Source organism: Coccinella septempunctata, chromosome 5 (genome assembly GCF_907165205.1).
Source record: "Coccinella septempunctata chromosome 5, icCocSept1.1, whole genome shotgun sequence".
Classification (NCBI taxonomy): domain Eukaryota; kingdom Metazoa; phylum Arthropoda; class Insecta; order Coleoptera; family Coccinellidae; genus Coccinella; species Coccinella septempunctata.
Window position 1 is genome coordinate 30,633,859 of NC_058193.1, and position 23,018 is coordinate 30,656,876.

At 38.6% G+C, this 23,018-nt stretch overlaps 1 protein-coding gene across 2 annotated transcripts in view; it reads right to left on the minus strand.

Moving 5' to 3' along the window:
- The window catches only part of LOC123314162 (lachesin-like), a 251,270-nt gene extending 238,683 nt beyond the window's left edge, over positions 1-12,587 (minus strand). For both annotated transcript variants that reach the window (XM_044899284.1, XM_044899282.1), the window contains exon 1: positions 12,286-12,587. In XM_044899284.1, the coding sequence (XP_044755219.1) occupies positions 12,286-12,334 (49 nt within the window). In that variant the 5' untranslated portion in view covers positions 12,335-12,587. The remainder of the gene's footprint in view (positions 1-12,285) is intronic.
- Positions 12,588-23,018: the final 10,431 nt, after the last annotated feature.

Here is a 23,018-nt window from a genome sequence, read left to right on the forward strand (position 1 = left end):
TTCGAATAAAATTTAAGACGACGAAATCAAATATACAGGGTGAGTCTTTGACGGGTACAAATATTTTCTTGAGGTCAAAAGAAAATATCTGAAAAATCCCTGCCAATGGCGCCTTGTCCCCTTCACTACCATCAGCCTCAACGTGGCGCTGATTAGAAGACGTCCCCAAATAACGCGAAAGGATTTCCCAGAATCCTGACTGTGACCTGAAAACATCCTAGCGCTTGAATATTTGATTGAAAAATTCTCCCCTCTCACTGGGCCCCGTCGATTTTTGAATGACTTATTGAATTTATACGAAAAGCCCTCTCGGATGTCAGTGCCAGAGAGGGTTCGGTACGTGATTTGCTTTCTTGGGCGTGACGATGTTACAAAAACGTTTATGCTTTATTCCATAGCTCCATGGACGTGATAAGGAGGGATTTGAATATCCGAATGGGGACCTTTCTTGTGTGTGAATCACTACGAACTGCGACATTTTTCGGGGCGCATTCAAATGATCCATTTCACTGGTGAATGGTTCGCTTTTACGGATGGAAGTCTTCGATATGTGACAATTATACGAATGTCGTGGATGGAATAAGATTTGTGGAATATCGTTTGACGTCATCCATATCCCTCTGAAAGGAGGCATTTTATCATACTCCATTCACTCCATGGAAATTTAACACATTCCACACTGTATAGTACGACATGTGAGGTTATTACTCTTTTCAAAACAGCACTATGTGTTCTCGGTAATTGCGTATTCAATGACAATGTGAATTTACTTTTAAAATATGAATTCGAAAATATTTGATGAAAATAATTAACGTCTTTGTCCCGTACAAATATTTCAACAGTAGATTATTTAGGTCGAAAGAAACACTATTTTCCTTTACCGTTTTTTTCACCTCAACTCGGTGAACAGCAATCAAGGAGCTATACAGCCTACATCGATTTGAGTAAGACCTTCGACTTGGTTAATCGGAGAGCGCTGTGGAAAATCATGGGACGCCTTGGAGTACCCGAAAAATTCTTAGCAGTGTGTAAAAGCCACCACACCAACAACGACGCTAGAATACAGCATAATGGCTCTACAGCCGACCATTTCTCAACCAACTCTGGAATAAAACAAAACTGCGTGTTAGCGCCTTTACTGTTCAATATTTCCGCCATAGCTGTCTCGATAATTGCTGACATGAGTATGCCTGTAAAAGGTGTTGGAATAAGATTCAGATTTGATGTAAGGCTAGTTAACCTGAAGCGCCTCAGAGCAAAAACCCGTTAGAAGTTTATCACGGAACTTCAATATGCAGACGACTGCGCACTTATCAATAGCAGCCCAGAGGATCTACAGATAATGCTGGACACCTATAAACATATATACGAAGCTTTAGGCCTTAGACTCAATATCGACAAAACCAAAATCCTGGTAAGTCCACCAGAAAGCCTTCAAACACATATCAGCCTGAAGAATGGAACTCTACAACAGGTCGAGCAGTTCACCTAGACACGGAAATACACAACCATGTCAATTCGGCATCAAGGGAATTCTGAAAGCTAAAGGTCAGAGTGTTTCAAAATTACGACCTCAATCTGAAGACCAAGACAGCTGTTTACGAAGTAGTCGTCCTTCCAACGCTTCTTTACGGAAGCGAACGCTGGACGCCCTACAGGCGACATATTAAACAGCTTGAACAAACGCAACAACGTCATCTAAGACAGATACTGCACATCAGATGGTTCCACATGTTCAAATGCAGAAGTCTTGCAACGCGCGAGTTGTACAACAATTGAGACTCAAGTAACGAGGGCCCGACTCAGATACAGCAGCCACATTCTGAGGATGCAAGACACAAGACTCCCCAAAATAGCTCTGTATGGCGAACTCACATAGGGTGCTCGGAAACCAGGAGGCCAGTATAAGCGGTTTAAGGATACACTACATCAATCCCTAAAATCCGTTAATGCCAATCATAACTGGGAACAACTAGCGTTGGCAGGTCACTATATTTATTAAAAATAAATCGAAAATATTGAAATCGAATAGACTATATTAACGCTTTCAAAATTAAAAGATACTATGTTAGAATAGGAATCGAAATACTTACATCAAATCCTTGTACCAATCATTCGATAAACTCATTTTTAAGGCTTATTCATTTCAAATGAAAAAGTCACGAATATTCACAAACCACTGATAATTATTGAAAAGGCACAGGGTTATTTGTAGAAATATCCACCTCGTCTGGAGAACGCACGAAACAAAACTGAATATGAATTAGAAAGTAGACGTTATATCGAATTGAATGGTAGGGGTGAGGTATTTCGTGGCAACGTAATCATTATCTATAAAGTTTTACCTAAGACTTCGAAAACATTCTAGATAACTATTCAAAGGGCTAATATTTCAGGAAATATCTATATTCTTGGATGACTTTATTTGTTCTAGTTATTTCAATTCCATCTCTGATTCTAAAAGCATGAAGTAAGTTTGAAGAGGAAAATAACGACGAAACTGAATCATAAGAAAAAATTCATTATAAAGAGCATCCTATATGATGAGAATAATGATTTAAATATTAGAACCTTCAAGAATATTGAAAAGTGGAGGTCATTGGTACACAGTTATAATGGAGACTCGAGAAGGATACAGCAGCGGCCAGATCTGGTTGGTGACTATTCATGCCCTGAGTGTTGAATGATCTGTAGCTCGCGGTTGGTTCTCTTCAGTCACAGGAGGGCACACAGTCGCATTTAGCCCTAAGAAATTATGTATGTTCTTTTTTTTAAGTCTGTTTGTAAATGTACTGCCGGTACGGAATAAGCAATGGATGGCCTCAGCTCGGTTCAAAAGATACAGGATGTTGAGAAACCATTAAAAAATTTATTTTTAGTTATATCTCACAAACGGTTTGTGTGATGAAATTTATTTCGGAATATAATTTTTCATTTATTTGATGAATCTTTCTCGAACACAAGATATCACCCACGTCTTCCAGTTTTCATATTATGACCATAACGTACCATAAAAATAACAAAAATTCAAAGAACCCATATCTTTAAACTAAGTTGGACGCTATCTAATGCATATTTGAACGTTTTGTAAAATAAAAGTAAGTATTTTTCATATTTTCTCGTATAATGCGCCGTTTTCGATTAATTCGATGTTCAAAAATGAAAATATCTGTGAAATACGAAAAATTGGGTACTTCGACCGAATGCAATTCTGTTTAAAAGATCCACAGATGTGTAGTGTCGCAGGTTGAGCTAGTTATTCTGAAGATGAGTTTGTTTTGCCGGGGGTGGCACAGATCATTATGGAAACTCAAAATGGCTATATCTTTTTATGAAGGCCGAGTCGGAAAAAGTGGTATAGGAAAAAAGTGTTTCTTTTAGCCTCAAGAATAAACTGTTAAAATGTCTGTACGAGACTGAAACCGTACCTACTTTTGGACGCTGGAAATCATAACGTTCATAGACTGAATAGAATTTACACATAGATTAATGAGATACAAATAAAATTTACACAATCCAGAAGCTTTGGTTTAAAAGATCCACAGACGTGTAGTTTCACAGATTTAGCTTGTTATTCTGAAGATAATTTTGTTTTTCCAGGATTGGCACAGCTCATTATGGAAACTTAAAATGGGTGTATCTTTTATAAGCGCCGAATCGGAAAAAATGGTATAAGAAAAGCTCAAATTGTCATATTAAGAGAATGTATACTTTTCAACATGTAATTAACCACATACAACTTAATCTGACACGCTCAAGTATGTACAATGATCTTTTTTTTATATTCTGACAGGATGTCCTAGAAAATTCAGGTCTAATTTTTCGTACAGGTACTCTACAGCTTCCAAGGTATCTACCCTTATATTCTTAAATTAATCGGATACGCGCGGGTAAATCCCGAATTTCTCTCTTGGGCTCCTCAACCATAGGTGTAACTTCAACTTGGCTGGAATATTATATGAAGTTATTTAGTGGATAACATGAGATCCTTGTATCCCATTAACACTTTTCCAGTTCACTGAAATATCACCAGACCTTGATCGCCCTCCAATAATTCCACCCCATATAAACAACGTTAACCCTTATAAGGAAACTTCCACAGTTTGATGATCTCCTGAAACTTTTTACGACTCATCCGAGTTTTATCTCTACAGCCGATGATCACTCATCCGGTCGCAGGCCAATGTAGCACTTTAGTGCCGTCGTCATTTGAATTAATGTTTACCCCGAACGCAATTGTCACTGAAAAGTTACCGTCGTACAATTAATTCAAGCTGGAACAGGGAATTTTACTGCTCTGCACGACGCGTCAGCTGTCTCGCCCTAATTGGGCGTTCTTTTGCCTCGAATTTATTGTGCCCAGGATCGATTAGCGATTATCTGGTGTATTAATTATAGTAACACTTTGATCGTCGACCGGAAACTGGACGAATTAATTACCCACTAAATGGGGATCAAAAGATAGTGGACGATAACAGCGATAGAACAGTTAGAAATGAGATGAGGGTCGATCTGGCGATAATTGGTTCGGTTTCGAAATGGGGAAGAAGAATGACTTCTGCATCAATTCATCGCGAAAGCACGTATTTCGGAAATTTATTTCATCCAGATATATGCGGGAATTTTGCAAGCGCAGAATGACCTATCGAAAATCAGCTAGTGGAAGAGCTAAAGCACATACTAGATTCACCTTCCGGGCCCTAATAAAATGAAATTCATGAATACTGAGGCCAAAACACTACGCTTCGATATCGATTAATTGTTGAGGTACTGCCCATCCCTATCTGTGATCGGTGCTTTCCTCACTTTTGTCAAATCGTAGACATAGAGATATGTACGAAAGCGCTGAAGGGCCACACACAAAAAATCCAAATGTATAATTCCGACTTGCTAAGTCAGAATTCTGAGTTTAAGTCGGAATTCCGAATTACTAGTCAGAATTCTGAGATAAAAGTCGGAATTCTGAGTTACAAGTGGAAATTTTGAGATACAAGTCGAAATTTTGAGATACAAGTCGGAATTCTGAGTTACAAGTCAGAATTCTGAAATACAAGACAGTAGTGGGGCTAGAATTGGTCGAATGCTTTGTTGTATTCGATTGTTGCCGAATCATGTGAGCAAAATGGCCTCCGTAGAGCAGATTTGTCTCATTTAAGGCATGTATAGGCACATTTGGACCCTTAACCTACGCCTACCCTATCTCTTTTCTTTCAAAAGTTTTAACGGATGTTATTGATTCTGACAAGCTCACAGAGCTTCTGACGGGTTCGTCGTAACCTACGGGGAATCAGGATAATATGATAATATATAATATAACTGTAGTATCCATATATGCTCCTAGGTTTACAATAAGTCGATCGCTTCTTCGTGTTTTGACACGATCGATTTCCGAAGGCCTCTCGCGAGCACTTTATAGGGATTACTAAGGACTAACGGCCAGTTTCATAATCAAACTTAAAGCCCCTTCAATTTTAAAGCTTTTCTTTAACCCTACCGAAACTGACACTAAACGAGACTTAAAGTGACTTTGAACTTGATTATGAAACTGGATGTAGGAATTTCGATTAAGTGCTCGAATCACTAAGCACTAAGAAAGGTTTTGAAAAGTTCCCAGGAGCATAATTCTCGGGAGAACAAAAATACTCCAAGTGCTTTCACAAGCACTGAGCACGTACCTTTGGGGAAGCTCAGCTGTGGTGCACTCGAAGAAAAAAATCCAAATTCCTCCAAAATTCCTCCAAGAAGCCGAAAACACATTCACGGATCAAATGCAAAAAAACAAAAGTCATTAGACCTATTTTAGTCCTCCTCCTGCCTTGCATCTCAAAATTCCGACTTATAAATCGGAATTCCGACTTTTATCTCGGAATTCCGACTTGTATCTCAGAATTATGACTTGTATCTCAGAATTCCGACTTGTATCTCAGAATTCCGACTTGTATCTCAGAATTCCGACTTGTATCTCGGAATTCCGACTTGTATCTCAGAATTCCGACTTGTATCTCAGAATTCCGACTTGTATCTCAGAATTCCGACTTGTATCTCAGAATTCCGACATCTGAGATACAAGTCAGAATTCTGAGATACATGTCGGAATTCTGACTTGTACCTCAGAATTCTGACTTGTATCTCAGAATTCCGACTTGTATCTCAGAATTCCGACTTGCATGTCGGAATTCTGACTTGTATCTCAGAGTTCGGAGTTGGAAGTCAGAATTCTGACTTCCATCTCAGAATTCCGACTTGCAAGTCAGAATTCTGACATGTATCTCAGAATTCCGACTCGCAAGTCGGAATTGTACATTTGGAATTTTTTTTTTTGGTGTGGCACTTCAGCGCTTTCGTAGATATGGACTGTGCCTTCCCTATATACAGGTCTAATTTTTAGTAGAGGTACTCTACGGGCTCAAGGGTATCTGCCCTTATATTAATCTGACACGCTCGAGTAAATCCCGAATTTCCCTCGGGGGCTTTCGAACTACTAGAATTATCTATCGAATTGTAGAATATTTCAGCAAGGAGCCAGGAATTACTTCTTCAATACACGTCATCCGTTAACAGAACAATCCACCGAACCGCACGCTTTCAATTTCTGGAAAAGACCCAAAACAGACGATAAAATGATAATAAAGATCAAAGGGAGCGCAATCGGTATTTCTATTTTCACGAGTCGGAGACGGCACTAAAGTTTTTTCCACGGAAAACAAATTTTCCCCATATGTTAACTTCCCACGGGCTGGCGGGGAGAGTTTTGATTAGATTCAGGGCAACAGAAGTAGTTTCGGCAATAGCCGAAAAGCTTTCGTATTATAATGAGGACGGATTATTTATTTTTCTTCGTTGATTCCACGAAATCGATTTTAAAAAAATAGGCAGAGTCGAACTTATATAAGTAATCTTTTCTTCGGAATGTAAAAGCAAAAAGTCCACAAATCCGAACCATTGACAGGAAATGTCTGTGTTTTGCATGTCACAGTCACTTTCATAATCAATTTAAAGCCTCCTCTTGTCACACTTTTAGTAAAACTAACCCCGGGTTTCATAAAGCTTGATCGGGGAATCAGCGCTTGATTGACGAATAGACGCCACTTTGTTTTCAATCGATAATTCAGTCACGATCATTCAGAATATAATTCTCGCATCAAATTAAGTTGTTTCTTCGTCCATTCAATTATTCAATGAAAAGATTTCAGTGATTTCGTTTTAGAACTCGAGTGACTGTCAAATCGTTGATCGGACAATCAAAGTTTTATGAAACCCACTGTAAATGAGGCTTCAAAATTGAATGGACTCTAAACTTCATTATAAAAATAATAATGAAAGACAATAGATAGTCGCCGTGAAAAACAAAAGTTCATCATTATCATATATAATTTACTGTAGTGTATCATCTTACGAACAGGCTAGGTCTAAAACTTCCTACGGTGGCTGTTAGTTAGGCAGTCAATCAGACTGACTACTCTTCTGAATGGAACACTTCACTTCAATGAATGTTTGATGTTTGGGTGTTGAACTCCAAACATCAGAGCAGCGTTCAAGTGCTGAAAAAAATGTTTCGGAGTCTTCTTCAAATAGGACTATATTCCTTCTTCTTGAGATCCTTGTTCGAAGAATCCATTTGCTAGCATCTGTAGAGGAGATATGATTGATTGATATGAGATTCAATGGTAAGCAACTGGTGAATGAAGAAGTGCTGTCATCCGCCGATTTGGTTCTCTGTTGACCTGAGAAGAAGAGGGTGGGCGACAGAACTGAGCCTTGGGACACTCCAGTATTTATATTGAGTGCAACCAACTGACACCATACTTCATTTCTGTTAAGATATATTCAGTATAAATGGCTTCTCTTCTACAGATATCGTTATACTTTATACTATCAAGTTCTTATATGTCTTTTTGTGGAACACCATATTATGATATCGATACTATCAGCATCAACATGAGACCATAATATCATCGACACACTGAGAGCCATAGACTTGACGAAACATAGCTGATGTATATACAATGTTTCGAATTTGTATTTTCGAAACGTTCCTCGGACCTAGCTTATTGAATATGGAGTGCTGGGTATCGGATTTATTTGCACAGTTGGGCATTTCCACTCGCTTCGGCAAATGAAGCAGAAAACCGAATTGATTTAGGCTGCACACCCGGTCCGTTCGACATCGTTTCCACGTTGTGTTATTATTCATAGGAAAGGCTTGAAAGTATCATTATCGTGTGGATGTAATTGGTCTCCGCTGGTCTTCTTGTTTTGGAAATAGACATAAAGAGTGAATTTTATATATGTTGATGTTGAGGTATGCATGATACAACCAACTAGTTGCTGAAACTAGGTTGTAATATTCAAGTCAAGCCAATGGGTTTGGAGCCCATACTCGTCGCCAAAATGTAATATGTAATATTGCTGAAGAGTGTTCGTTGATCATTTGTTGATACACAACAGTATCAATTCAGCATCACGGGCATTCTGGAAGCTGGAGGACAGAGTATTTCAAAATCACGACCTCAAACTGAAGACCAAGACAGCTGTTTACAAAGCAGTGGTCCTCCCAACGCTTATTTACAGAACCGAAAGCTGGACTCCCTACAGGCGACACATTAAACACCTTGAACAAACGCAACAACGTCATCTAAAACAAATAATGCACATCAGATGGTTCCACAAAGTTTCAAATGCGGAAGTCTTGCAACGCGCGAGTTGTACAACAATTGAGACTCAAGTAACGAGGGCCCGACTCAGATGGAGCGGCCACATTCTGAGGATGCAAGACACAAGACCCCCCCAAAATAGCTCTGTACGGCGAATTCACAGAGGGAGCTCGGAAACCAGGAGGCCAGTATAAGCGGTTCAAGGATATACTGCATCAATCCTTAAGATCAGTTGATACCAATAATAACTGGGAACAACTAGAGTTAGACAGATCACAGTGGAAGTCTTTGGTCTACAGTTATATTGGAGACTCGTGAAGAATACAGCGGCGGCCAGATCTGGTTGGTGACTATCCATGGCCAGAGTGTGGAAGGATCTGTAGGTCACGGTTGGGTCTCTTCAGTCACAGGAGGGCAAACTGTCGTGTAGCCCTAAGAAATTGTAAGTTCGATCGCACCGATAGTCCGTTTTTCTTTATCTGTTTGTAGATTCATTCTCGGTAACGAGATTCAGCAATGAAAGTATTTTTCCAAGAAGTTATTCCATTTCTACGTCTTCGTCCATTATTTTACAAACTTTCCTCTACATCTAAAACTAGCCTTGAATTGCCTCGAATATTTCACTCATTAGTGCACGTAAACCCTTTCAATAAGAACGAAGGAAAATATACAGTTTCCTCTGCGTTGAAAAATTCGATTTTAAGAGGAATCCTGAAGATATATTCCCGACAAGAACAGAGTGTATCTATGTTGATTGTCTGTAGTGGCCATTTGGTTCCGACAGTTAATAAACCTCTTGCTTATTAATCATTTTCTGATATCAAATTACTAGGGCCACTTATTGGATTGAACAGCTCGTCTTAATGACAATACTCCATTAGGAAAATGGATGTTCGTGGAAATACTGGGTCAGACTAGGTAAACAGTCAATACGTTTACGGAAATCAAGATCGGTGGAGTACATCGCTGCTTTGCTTGAAAGTCAGAACCAAGTCTTACTTGTTGTTGTTATGGTTACGGTGAAATCAAACAAGATTCTTCACACACAAAGAAAGTTGAACATAAAGAACTTCCAAATCAAGCTGTGACAACGAAAAACTTCGAGAAGTGATAGTGCTCAAATAGCCTGAATGGAAATTGGCTAAGCGCTTAATACTCTTTGTTGGGAGAGTACTTCTGTTGTTCACGTTTGACCAATATAAACTGAGTGTTGATGAATCAGAGCGCTGTTCAGTCGAAATAAAAACGATTTCTTCATGGGCTTTGTGACAATGGATGGGACCAGGATCCGATATCAGGCTACTGTAGCAAAGCTGCAATCAGCTAAGTGCAAGTGGTGAAAGCCTACCAAAAGGACCGGGAATCTCATGTATAAACATACAGCTGAACTCGCTTTTTGTGAATCAGTAGATGTCAACACCGGACAGTTAGGTTCTCTGCAACTATGAGTTATAGGCACAAAAAATGGAACACCTGGAATTCACAGCTACAATCATATGCAAGTTCAAGTGATCTTTGATTCTAAACAATCACCTGCTGTGAAACTCAATTTTTCAGAAGTTATTCCAGAGTTAAAGACCTTGATTGGCCACAATTGACATCTCTATTCTTCTCACCTAAGTTTGGAATGAAAAATATCTGAACCAAAGTATCTCATTCCAATTGAATGAATCTTACAAGGTTAACATGGTGTTTTTCAATCCCTGATAACGCAGTTAACAGCGAGAAACCCTAAAGCTTTCCATTATATCAAAATCAGGTATAGCTCGACAATATCCGGAAGCCTTACGACGGAGAATTAAGAACAAAGCCTCCAGATTAGTTCTCTGATCCGAAAGAGCAAACAAACTTTTGACATGACATGCTACATCTTGAACTCGCATATTCGTAAAGAGAACGTCCAGAAAGTTTGGTCTTATACCCAGAGCAATTCCCCGGAGTAAGCAATATATTCGGTTTGCTGAACGGGGAGCAAATTATCTTGAGTGAGGAGTTTCGGGGCAACCTAGGAGAATCAAGACATATCATTACTATCGAATCACTGTCTCTGTAACTTTGGAGAATAATATCCAGCGGAGTTTAGGAAGAAATTCTCCAGTTCTTCCATGAAGAATTGTTTGTGAAATTCTTCGTTTCAAAATGGAATAAAGGGATGCGAGCAAGGACCATACTATTTTTGAATAATAAATAACATAGACAGAACCAAAGAGTTAATGCCCCATAAGCTCAAATAAATCGTTATAATATACACATCACTTGAATTCACCTCACCATCATTTTCCCTCGCCCATATTTCATGAAACACTGATATTAATACGAATCTGATATGATAAATACTTCCATCAATGATCACAAAATTACATAAAGCATTTAGATCCAAGAACTGAAAATTGAACATTTTGATATTGTTTAAATATTCCGTTTTTAGTTCTTCTATTTGTATGCCTTTGGTGAGGTTCGTATTATTTTATGAGTTAAGTATATCAGTTCCTTTTCGTTTATAGGAAGAAAGAAAAAACTTTTGTTTTGAACTAGGGGAAAATTTTCATTTGCCTGTTATTTGAAGTTTATCAGTTCGATATAACAAGTTTGTTCGCAAGAAGCAAGAAATTAAAAATATTACTGAAATAAACATAAGGGGCTATTGAAGACGAATAATATAAAGACGCTCAAATAATCGATTTTTGATTACAGAGGGACAACTTTTGAGATTAAATACAAAACCGTACCTTTTCAACCCTTAGTGTTACAACCCCAACCCCTATATTTCCAATAGTGAAGGACAGGTAAGTGGTACCTCATTTGAAAGGTCTTTTCAGTTCGATTTCATTATATTAAATTCTTCTGCATTCAATCCATTCGTTTTCGAAATATTCACATTTAGTTTGAATTTCAAGCAACATTGGTTTTTCCTTCAAGCAATATGTGTGAATCAATAGAATTTCCACTCAGTTGTTCTGCAATAACGATGAAACATCTACTGTGCGGTTCCTTCATAGGTTATTCTCGAAAAATAAAGAAATTATTTCAATTCTTTCTACAAATGAATAATCTATTTTCACATCAATTGTTAATTAAATAATCAAACAGTAATATTTTAATGTTTCATTAAACATTATGACAGTTAACGATTAGAAAAAATTAGTCAAAATCAATTGATTCACACAGCATGTTCAACGAAACGATGAATTCTGTACAGAATCAAAATTTTATCTCAATAACGCTACGATGGAATAAAAAAAAATCAAATATGCTGCATTAAGAATAGAAATGCCTTCCAAATGAGCTATCACTTATCCCATCTTCATTATTTAAAACTGGTTGTAACACTAAAGGTTGAAGCGATACGGTTTTCTCTTTAATTTTAGAAATTTTGGCTCTGGAATCAAAAATCGAGGGTTATCATATATTTCGGTTTTGCCGACCTGCAGAGGCTCTATTTCATTTTCAATGGCCCGCTCTGTATATAAAATACACCTGTAGAAAGGCACGAGATACTCTCGCAAACTCTGACCTATAGCTTTTATGATTTCACGAAGCACGCATGGACAGATGCATATGAAATTGATGTGGGAGTTTTCAAATCAATCCATGTCTCCGGTACATAGATTCCCCGACTCAAATGACTCACCTGAACTCAAATGAAGAGCTAGAAGCAGGCTGTATATCCAAAGGGCCATAATAATTCTGGAACAACTCACTTATAAAAATCGACTTCCATTATATAAACCCCCTTTTTCACTCTTCACACTACACCGGTTGGTCCGTCAGAACGATGAAGTCTCCACCGCGATTTTCTACATAATTCACCGGGCGCTAAGGGCAGAAATTTTGCCGCACAGTGTCCTGTCCTGGAAGTGCGCGAACGTTCGCTCTATTCCCGCACTTACGTGGAAAACATCCCTGTGCGCTGGGGGTGGTAGAGTGTCGAGGTTCTCCTGAAAACTGAACGAGACGCCACCCTGAAACGGCGGAGACCCATGAAGTTACAGGACAGGCGCGACCCCCGCAATCCATATACAGAGCGCACCTCTATCGGCCGTATAAAAGGTTTGTTCAAAAAGTCAGTAATTTGTGGCTTTATTCGGTGATAATCGCTCTGAGTTCGATTGAAAATCTGTTTGTGTTCTTACCGAGGCAGCCTTTGCGGGATTCCGGCAAGGGGCGGGCTTTGGGGGTGCGATTTTTTGCGGCATAGCTGCCTGTCGTTATCTGATCTATGGCACGAGCTCCATCTGGAAAGTGAAGGTTCCAGAGCCCGGACAATACTATCAATGAACGCTCGAAGTTCGGAGACTTTGTCGATTTTATTTTTCTTCCCTTTGGATGCATCTAAGTGCCCCACCATATTTCCCAATAATAAGGACAAGCTGTAAATAAAAATGCAGATGCATGGTGGAATTTATACCATACGTAAAGCATTCTGAACATTATTCAAATATATATATATATATATATATATATATATATATATATCTTGCAAAATCCAGCAGGAAATCCGTGAGATTGAAGTTGTAACAACCAACTTTTAATCGTGGACGGTTTTACCTCAAAAATGTATCAATTGGTCTGTCTTGGTATGTATGTATGGTTGGTATGCTAGTAGGGTTGCTAAGCGAATATATTGGCGCCCAACGTGGACACCAATAAAAAACTGGGTTCAATTATAAGGTTTGTGAGAAGCTCTGATGAATAATAATGATCAGAACTGATGTGAAACGAAAATTGAAAAATGAATGCCTGAAACTTGTTGTAGCTTAGCAACACTACTTCCTAGGATAAGCAGACCAACAACAACATCGATGAGGCAAGACCATCGACGATTTCAAACGGGTTGTTACAAGTTTAGTTTATTGGGGAGATGAGCATGTGGGGAATGAGGGCAGTACTCAAGTCCTGGTCTGACCTTCACTCATTCATTACTGTATCTCGTTACCGAGAATAAATCTACAAAAAGACTCGAAAACAAAACTATCGGTGCGATCAAACTTCTAATTTCTTAGGGCTACTTGTGACTGTGTGCCCTCCTGTGACTGAAGAGACCCAACCGTGACCTACAGATCCTTCCACACTCCGGGTATGGATAGTCATCAACCAGATCTAGCCGACCCTGTATTCTTCTCGGGTCTCCATTATAACTATGGACCAAACTCCTACACTATGATCTGTCTGACGCTAGTTGTTCTCAGTTATGATTGGCATCAACTGATTTTAGGGATTGATGTAGTATATCCTTAAACCGCTTATACAGGCCTCCTGGTTTCCGAGCTCCCTCTGTGAGTTCGCCATACAGAGCCATTTTGGAGAGTTTTGTGTCTTGCATCCTCAGAATATAGCCACTCTATCTGAGTCGGGCCCTCGGTACTTGAGTCTCAACTCTCAATTGTTATACAACTCGAGCGCTGCAAGACTTCTGCATTTGAAACTTTGTGGAACCATCTGATGTGCATTATTTGTCTTAGATGACGTTGTTGCGTTTGTTCAAGCCTTTTAATATGTAGCTTGTAGGGCGTCCAACTTTCGCTTTCGTGAAGAAGCGTTGGGAAGACCACTTTGTAAACAGCTGTCTTGGTCAGATTGAGGTCGTGGTTTTGAAACACTCTGTCCTTTAGCTTCCAGAATTCCCTTGATGCCGAATTGATATGGTTGAGTTTTTCCGTGTCCAGGTTAGCCCTAGTATTTATGAAGCTTCCCAAGTATTTGAACTGCTCGACCAGTTCTAGAGTTTCATCCTCCAGGCTGATATCTGTTTGAAGGCTTTCTGGCGGACTTACCAGGATTTTGGTTTTGTCAATATAGAGTCTAAGGACTAAAGCTTTTTATATTTGTTTAAAGGTGCCCAACATTATCTGTGAATCCTCCGAGCTGATAGCGATAAATGTGCAGTCGTCTGCATATTGAAGTTCCGTGATGAACTTGGTACAGGTTTTTGCTCAGAGGCGCTTCAGGTTAAACAGGCCTCCATCAAATCTGAATCTTAATCCAACACCTCTTACAGGCATACTCATGTCAGCAATTATCGAGACACCTATGGCGAAAATATTGAACAGTAAAGGCTCCAACACGCAGCCTTGTTTTCCAGAGTTGGTTAAGAAATGATCGGTTGTAGAGCCATTATGCTTTATTCTAGCGGTGTTGTTGGTATCGAGGCTTTTACACACTGCTAAGAATTTTTCGGGTACTCCAAGGCGTCCCATGATTTTCCATAGCGCTTTTCGATTCAACGAGTCGAAGGCCTTACTTAAATCGATATAGGCTATATAGATCCTCGATTGTTGTTCACGGGCCTTCTCTTGCAGCTGTCGCAGTGTAAAAATTAGGTCCACCGCACCTCGATTGGCGAAAGCCGCAGTGGGATTCAGGTATTAGCTTTTCTGAGAGAGGAATCAGACGATTAGCCATAATCTTCGAGAGAATTTTACCGGCCACACTAAGCAACGATATGCCTCTGTAATTGTTGGAATTTGATCTTATAGGGGTTGATAACTAACGCGTCTCTGAAGTCTTGTAGCACATCTCCTTGTTCCCAGATCTTGCGGAATAGTGTTTGGAGACTATTGACAATGTCTTCATCCATGGCTTTGAATATCTTCGCTGGAACGCCATCTATACCTGGTGACTTATTATTTTTCATATTTTTTGTCGCACTTATGATCTACTCGTAGACCTTGTTAAGTAGAAGAACCTGATCTGGCTAGAAATATAACCTAACTTTGAAAAGATATCCAGCGTATTTGCATCGGACATCTCAATGTTGGCAACATTGAAGAGACCGGCAAGAATGGAAAGTCATGCAAAAAAAATGGGAATTGTAGATTATTCCAGTCTGGCCTCCATAAATGTTTATATTATTAGGGATAAGAGATGAAAAAAATTTTTCTTATGAAGTCCAAATGATTATTTCTTCATCTGTTTGATGCACTCAGTAGCTGTACTGACCCTAAAAATGCTGGGAGCATCACACTCATTGAAGTTCCTTCTAGACATGGAGTCCTTCTAGCAAGCTGTCATTCCATACGTTTGAAACACAATTCCTTTGAATTGTCGTCGCAATTCGAATCGATACAATTCCCTCCTACTATTATCCTACCCCTATGTCGAAATAATCTACACATTCGGGTTACACAATTGGATTTCAGACGGGGAATACGAATACTAATCTAATGAGAATTGTTTGCCTTTGACACGTTCAACACACCGGCTTCCAACTTGTTATAATGACTGAGCCGCAAAGGCATTAACGTCGTAGTGTTATTATTCCGCCCTTTTTTGCCGCCTCTTGCAGTAATTGTCTGCTGTGCAAGAATGCCGAAGAACACACGTCGATTTGTGTTGTCTGCTTCCAGCTAGACTGAAGCCACAATATTTGGTGGAAAGGGTGAGATTGAGTTATGGTGGATGCAAACCGAGATTGTTTGATTTTCTAGAGGGGACTATTATGGCTGGAATAACATTAACATAAATCATTAAAGCTAGATATTGTTCCATTTACGACGCCTTCGGTTTTATTGTTACAGGGAAACGAATCAAATTGTTCGAGTGTTCATTATATATGAGGAGTAGAGAGAAGGAGAACGATCGCTGCTTTGAGACCACAGATTATTTGTCCCCTGACATATGTACCAATAGGTAGTTCATGTTTTTTCTAATAACCGCGCTGGCGATCACGGGATGGCGAAATTTTGATTCAAACTAGTTGAAGTTGGCTGAGTGAACAGTCTTCCTGGTGACAGATGATTAGAATATTATTATTTTCGATTTTTTATGAGAGAACAACATATGGCCATGGTGAAATGTTGAAGCGTGCGCTAGTGTGAGAGTGTTTTGGCATCGGAAAGAAAAGGAGAAGAGATAAAATTTCAGAGTGCATTTTTGAGAGAAAATTGGAAAAAACCTCACCTAAAGAATCGATTCGGAATCAATTTGTGTGTCAAGAGCACTTTTGCGATGAAGATATCAAAAAGATGATGGATTCGTTATAAACGAAATCGAAATTGTCATCCCTCGTGAGAAGTGGACTGTTCTGAATAAGAATATCTAACCAATAAAACTACATGGTTCAGAAGTGGATATTCTTGAAGAATTTTGTTGGTATAACACAATATATGGTTTATAACGGTTCTCAGCTGAGTATTGGAAACAGAATCTACTCTAATACCTTAGTTTCAAATCTGAGATTGCTACCTTTTGTTGTCTTGATGTGTACTACTCCTCACTGCGAATTTATATAATTTTGAAGATTACAGTAAACCAACTAAACATACCTGTTTTCAATAAACAATGATAAACAAACGTACGTAAAATTTTTTTGATCAGTGATTTCTTTTGAATTTATTATGAATGAATAAAGCTCATAACATAATCCCCTTTATAATATGACTTGTACTTTATTGCATATAATTCAGAGAACTCATATTTAATATACATTTTAAGAAAGGTATTCGAAAAATCATCAGAAAAACCACGATGACACATAACCTAAAATAAAATGAAGGCTGTTCATTTAAAATTGACGCTAAAATCCCCAACCCTTATCGATAAACGTAGCGATCGCAGCGACTCCTAGCCTACGTTCCGCGTTTTCGGGTAAACATTTTTAGTTCGGCGATCGTTTTGCTCCTCTCTACTCTCCATAGTTCATTAGATAACCTGCTTGAGCAGAGAAAAACCTTCAAACAATCAACTTATTTTTTCATTTTTTCCCGGATGTGATTTGATTTTCATTTATCCGGAACACGAATAATCTGGGTTCCCATTCTCCTCATTCTATTCATGAAGAATGGAAATCGCTCCAAGAAAATCAACCCGAAAAGATTTCCATCGAAAAAAGTTGAGAAACCCTTCGTAGAACTAAGAATGGGATTAGTTGAAGACCCGTAACCCTTCGATTCGATGAATATGCATTCAGTTCTTTTTTTCACGCGACGAATTTACACGGCTTGGGGAGTCATCTGGAGTGCTCTCCAGAAATAATTTTCGCGAGTTTTCGTCCGGTTGATGAATGTGAAACTTTTTTCCACGGATTAACTAAGTTTGCGACGAGAATAGAAAAGTAATCAGTGGAGATCTAGGTTGCCGGTTTTCCTGATAGCATTTTAATTTCGAGTACGGGATTCGAACACGAAGTATCGACGCTTCAGTTTTCATGTGTTTTTTGAAGCACCCTTTCTTCTCAAATAGAATACACTAAAGTTCAAAAAGTTCGTGATAATGCTGTCGGTACTTTATATTCTGGATAGATAATAGCATTGTTACATGGAAGAAGTGATCGAAATTAATTTCGCAATGTGCAATAAGATTCCTAAAGAAGTTAATAACTGAGGGAAATCAATAAATCACCTCGCAGAAATTGAGTTCCATTCCATCTCAATGCAATCCTATAGGATTGTATTCAACCACTACATTTCATATATTTGCCTACCGTTTTCTATTTATTGCATTGTCAATAAACAATTTTTTTTGATGTAGCAGGAGAAAAATCACCCTCTCCTGAGGGGGAACAAGTGTGGAGATTCTCACTCTCCTGAGCTCGAGACCCACTAAAACCCTAAACTGCTTCTTCATAGGTTCCGGGCATTTTGCCTATTAACCAGTTGACTCTTATGGTTTCTGGACTCTCACACGATCATAGTCGTGTTGATAGTTGTATGCTGCCTATATCTTTTATAGGTTAAGCTCTTCTTTTGTTACATTTAAATCCTTAACTGATCTCTCGGTCTTCGGTGGTAGGTTCTTGACCTTTGAGCTTCTTCTGTCGGATCGTAGTCGACTAATCTTCGTAGTTCCTCATTTGGATGTTGTTTGGCTTTGTCGAATATCCTTTCCGCCTTTCTCTTCATAAATTCTGTAACTGGTTCCCATTCCAACTCCTTGTAGATTTGTTTGTTCCTAACAAACCAGGGTACATCCATCGCCATTCTAAGGAGTTTATTCTCAGTGGCCTGTATTCTCTTGATGTGGGTCTTGGCTGCGAAGCCCCATGACGCCGATCCATATGTGAGTTGTGGTCGCGCGATAGTTTTAATCATCGTCAACTTGATGTTCTTATTCATATGACTTCTTCTGCCTATGAGTGGATAAAGTCTACTCATTGCGGCTTTTGTTTTATCAACTGTACATTTGATGTGGTTTTTTCCATGTAAGTCCTCTGTCAAGCTTCACTCCTAGGTATGTTGCTTCATTTTCCCATTCAACCTCTTGTCCATCAACTTCAAGGTTTTCTTCCATCCTCAATCTTCTCTTTTGCAGTAATATTGAGTCTTTCTTCCATTGATTTGGATTTTCCATTTGATGCACCATTAGAGTAATTCATCTATGGTTTCCTGCAGTCTTTGGTGTATGATCTCTGGGCGTCGATGTCTGAACGCTATTCCTTTGTCATCTGCGTACAAGGTGAGCATAGAAAACTTGTCCTACTACCAACTCCGGCTCTGTATCGTTACAGATTCTTCCAATCACCAATTGCCACTGCCAGTCCAGACAACTGACCTTCATAAGGTAAGTCCACACAACTCGTAGTTTGATCTGACAGCTCAATGCATATTCCTTTCCACACTGTCAGCTCGGCAAAGGATTTGGGTGAACATTGGAGCAATATTGCAAGGTCTGCTTCAAGTACAGTGGGATATTTCTGCAAGACCAGAAAGTTATTCACACGAGATCAGTACTTCTTCCTTATTAGACACCAAATAGTTTAAATGTTTATTTTTCGTCATCAGAGCAAACCAGTATTAATTATTGTTTGACTCAAGCATTCAAGAGATGGAGCCAGAAAGATGGAATCTTCTTGCTATCCAGCTGACAACTCTGGGAACTATCTATTTTGCCTTCTACCAAACTGGCATATCGTTACAAAGTACTCACATCGAAATAAATCGACACCAAAGAAGATCGCACAATATAGCCTCTAAACTAAACAACTTCTATAATCTGATATAATTCCTCAATATTACAGTTGGGAAATATCGGTCCAAGGAACAACCACAAGAAACTATTCTTTCACGACGTTTCGGCACTTTATTGTGCCTTCTTCAGGCTAAAAAATGGAAAATTATGTTATAAACAGTGACATAGATAATATAAAAATATGATGGCATAATATTCATATAAATTACTAAAATTATCAATCTAATACATTACAAATACAGAATAGAATATAAAAAAATACAAAAACACCGAAAACAACATTAAACATCAAAGCAGACTGAGCAACACAACTGTATAGCAAGACAGGCCAAGGAAAAAAGGAAAAATACTCACTGTCAGAATATTAAAAAATATTTTCATGTACAGAAAATCGTCATAAAAATGAAAATAAAACGGGAAAACGAGTTCTACCGGATCTAGGCATCGATGTATGTTTGCTTTTTTGGGTCATGACACATCAAACGCAGAATTCAAATGAATGGAAGAAAAACGATCTACAAACACAACGGAAACACGAGAGACAACATGACTCAATATGTTTGTCGATAACAGTGTTACAGTTTTCTGATGTAAATTTTTAATGAACTTTATCGTTCAGTCGTCATGGCTCATCTTCATCTCATCTCCTATTCGCAGTCGCATTACGTCTATAACTTCATAATGAACATACCTCAAGATTCCTCTAGTATCATCCAACCCCCCACCCGTTCTATGCATAAATTAAAATGATAGATATCTGTGCCCCACTTGACTGAATGCGAGTTTATTGATCAGTACAGGCTTTCCTGGCTCGCGGCTGCAATTATTGATTACGAATCCGCTTTGAAGTTGTTAAATATTTCATGATAATTATAACTGTTTGTGTTCGTAGCCGGGCCTTTCAACCCCTCTATACCCGCAGCCAGTCGTCGATAATTATCGACAAGTGCGGTGTATCTTTGGTGGTTCGCTAACTGCCGGATTTCTATGATTCTCTGTACGGTCACAAATGCAATAATGAGGGGATTATTGCAGATTGGATGATGCAAAGGTATGCAAAGGATTGATTGCAATGGAGGACGATGTGTGAGAACGGTATAAAACCCCTCTCACACGCACGAGCATGTTGGTGTGAGTAGCTCAAAGATGGATCGGCGAACATGCGCGAGATCAACAAACGTAGTAGTTAGTTAGTTCATTCTCTGCTCTTTGTGCAACTCGCCGATCTTTACCAAAACCAGCCGTGCCTCAAACATGTTGGACTTCTGATGCACGAAGAACAAAAATATATTTGTTGATGTAGTGGCAGCGCCCACCAAAGTAGCTTAGCACTGACATAGCACATACATGACAAAGGCGATTCATAATTTTCAGATATCGCACATCTAAGATGTCTAAAAATATGGTGTATGCACTCGTCAATTTTTGAATCGAATGACTTTAGACTAAATCGAAAATAAGAGATTCGTTTCGTGGCGGCGCCACCATGTTCTATCCTTGTTCTATGAGAGAAAATCTAATGATACTCTCTCGCTTTATATTGTTCTGCGTTTGTATCGATCACAGATTACAGTCATCTCTGTGTTCCTGATCCATCAAAGAATCAGCTGTTAACGAATATTTGTGATTTACACTTGTATTTTCGTTGTTAAAACGAATCTGCAGAGATTTCAACATTATAGACGGATTCGAAGGAGTACTTCTATTTTTCTTCAAGATAATTTTTGTTTAACAAATTGTATTCGTGAGGAAGGCAATTCAATATGATTTCAATAAAACACAGTTGATTGGCGAAATATTAAATATATTCAGTTGACTGAAACGCAATTTTCACTATACTTGTGAAGAGTATTTGAAGAACAGACTCGAACTGATTAACATATTTCTGTTTCTTAATACCTGCTCACAATTCACATTACGTATTTTCAATACAGTTCCTTTATTGCTTAAATATTGCTGAAGTTGCCATAAAACTGTTAGCTCTATCCGTCCCGAATGTTCATCTGATTTGGCTCTGCCTCAATTTCCAACAACAAAGGGTGATAGTCCAACAACACCGAATTCTTAGCTGTAGTTCTTGATTGTCCATACAGAAAACTGATGTTCAATAAATGAATGTTGTGCGACCTTTCTCGAAAGTAATACATTTTCACACACCAATAATCGCTTATAAATACAGCACATTCGCAGGTCGTAGGAATGCATTCAAATTATTTTCAAATATCATTTGACAACTGTCAATTCCTAAACGGCGCTACCTACAGTGGGAAAAACGAAACTTATGTCTTATTATTATACATATTATTATTATTACAAAATCTAATCAGTGCATACACCATGTTTTTAGACATCTTACGCACATCTGAGTGAGGTATCAGTTTTTATTATGCATCGGTTTCGTCATCTATGTGCCATGTCAGTGTTTCGCTACTTTGGTGAGCGATCTCCCTGGAAGAAAATAACGAAAACATGGAATGAAGATTGCAATGCAAGGAAGTTTTTCATCGACCTGAACAAAAAATGAGATTTCAAGTACTATTTACTGAACGAAAAGAAGGCTATTTTTGAAGGCGAGTACTTTTCGTCCTCATACATTTCTTCCGCAAACTCTTTTTGTGTGGCTGTTCGTCACTGAGATACCAATACTGCATACGGGGGCTCCAAGTCGACTTTGAGAATACAGAATTCGATGAAAACATAAGTTCCCGCGGCAATAACTATCATTTACTGTTGTCAAATTAATTATTTGCGAAGTCTGCTAGATTTTATGAGTGAATTGGGTTCGTGGTTTGAATATTTGTGTTCATTATGTTCAAGAATAGAAAGTGATACTGATAGCGATATGGATATCAGTAGCACTACTCCAGAGTTGAGGGAATCTGCTAATACAGCGACTTAGATGAGGCCATCAGATGTCTATATTGTCTCGCCTGCTTGCTCAATTTACAGGATCGACTATAATTGACAGTTTTATCCTTGGTACATAAATAACCATTTTCTCAGTTCATATCATTTTTTGTTCGAAAGCTTGTATGCTAATTAGAAAGAAAATGACACCTAAGATCAATGAAGCTCATGAGGCTTCCCATAAACTCGGTTTATCTTGTGCAAAAATAAATATTAAGGAAAAAGTGAAATATTGAGGGGAAAATTCCGAAGATTTCAATTTATTATGCCTGCACACTCCCACGTTTAGCACGCGTTCTCATTGTATGGAACACCCTTATAATGCACATTGTTTGTTCGAAGGACCGAAGGAAATATTGAATACACAGGATATTGCTCTGACGTAACGTCAAACGAAAGTCGCACCCGATTCAATAAGAGACTGCCGGAAATTGCGCCAAAAAATAACCGAACACTTATATATTATTTATATATATATATATATATATATATATATATATATATATACTTCTCCGGTACCAAAGTCCCGATTGTTATACATGGAATTCGAAT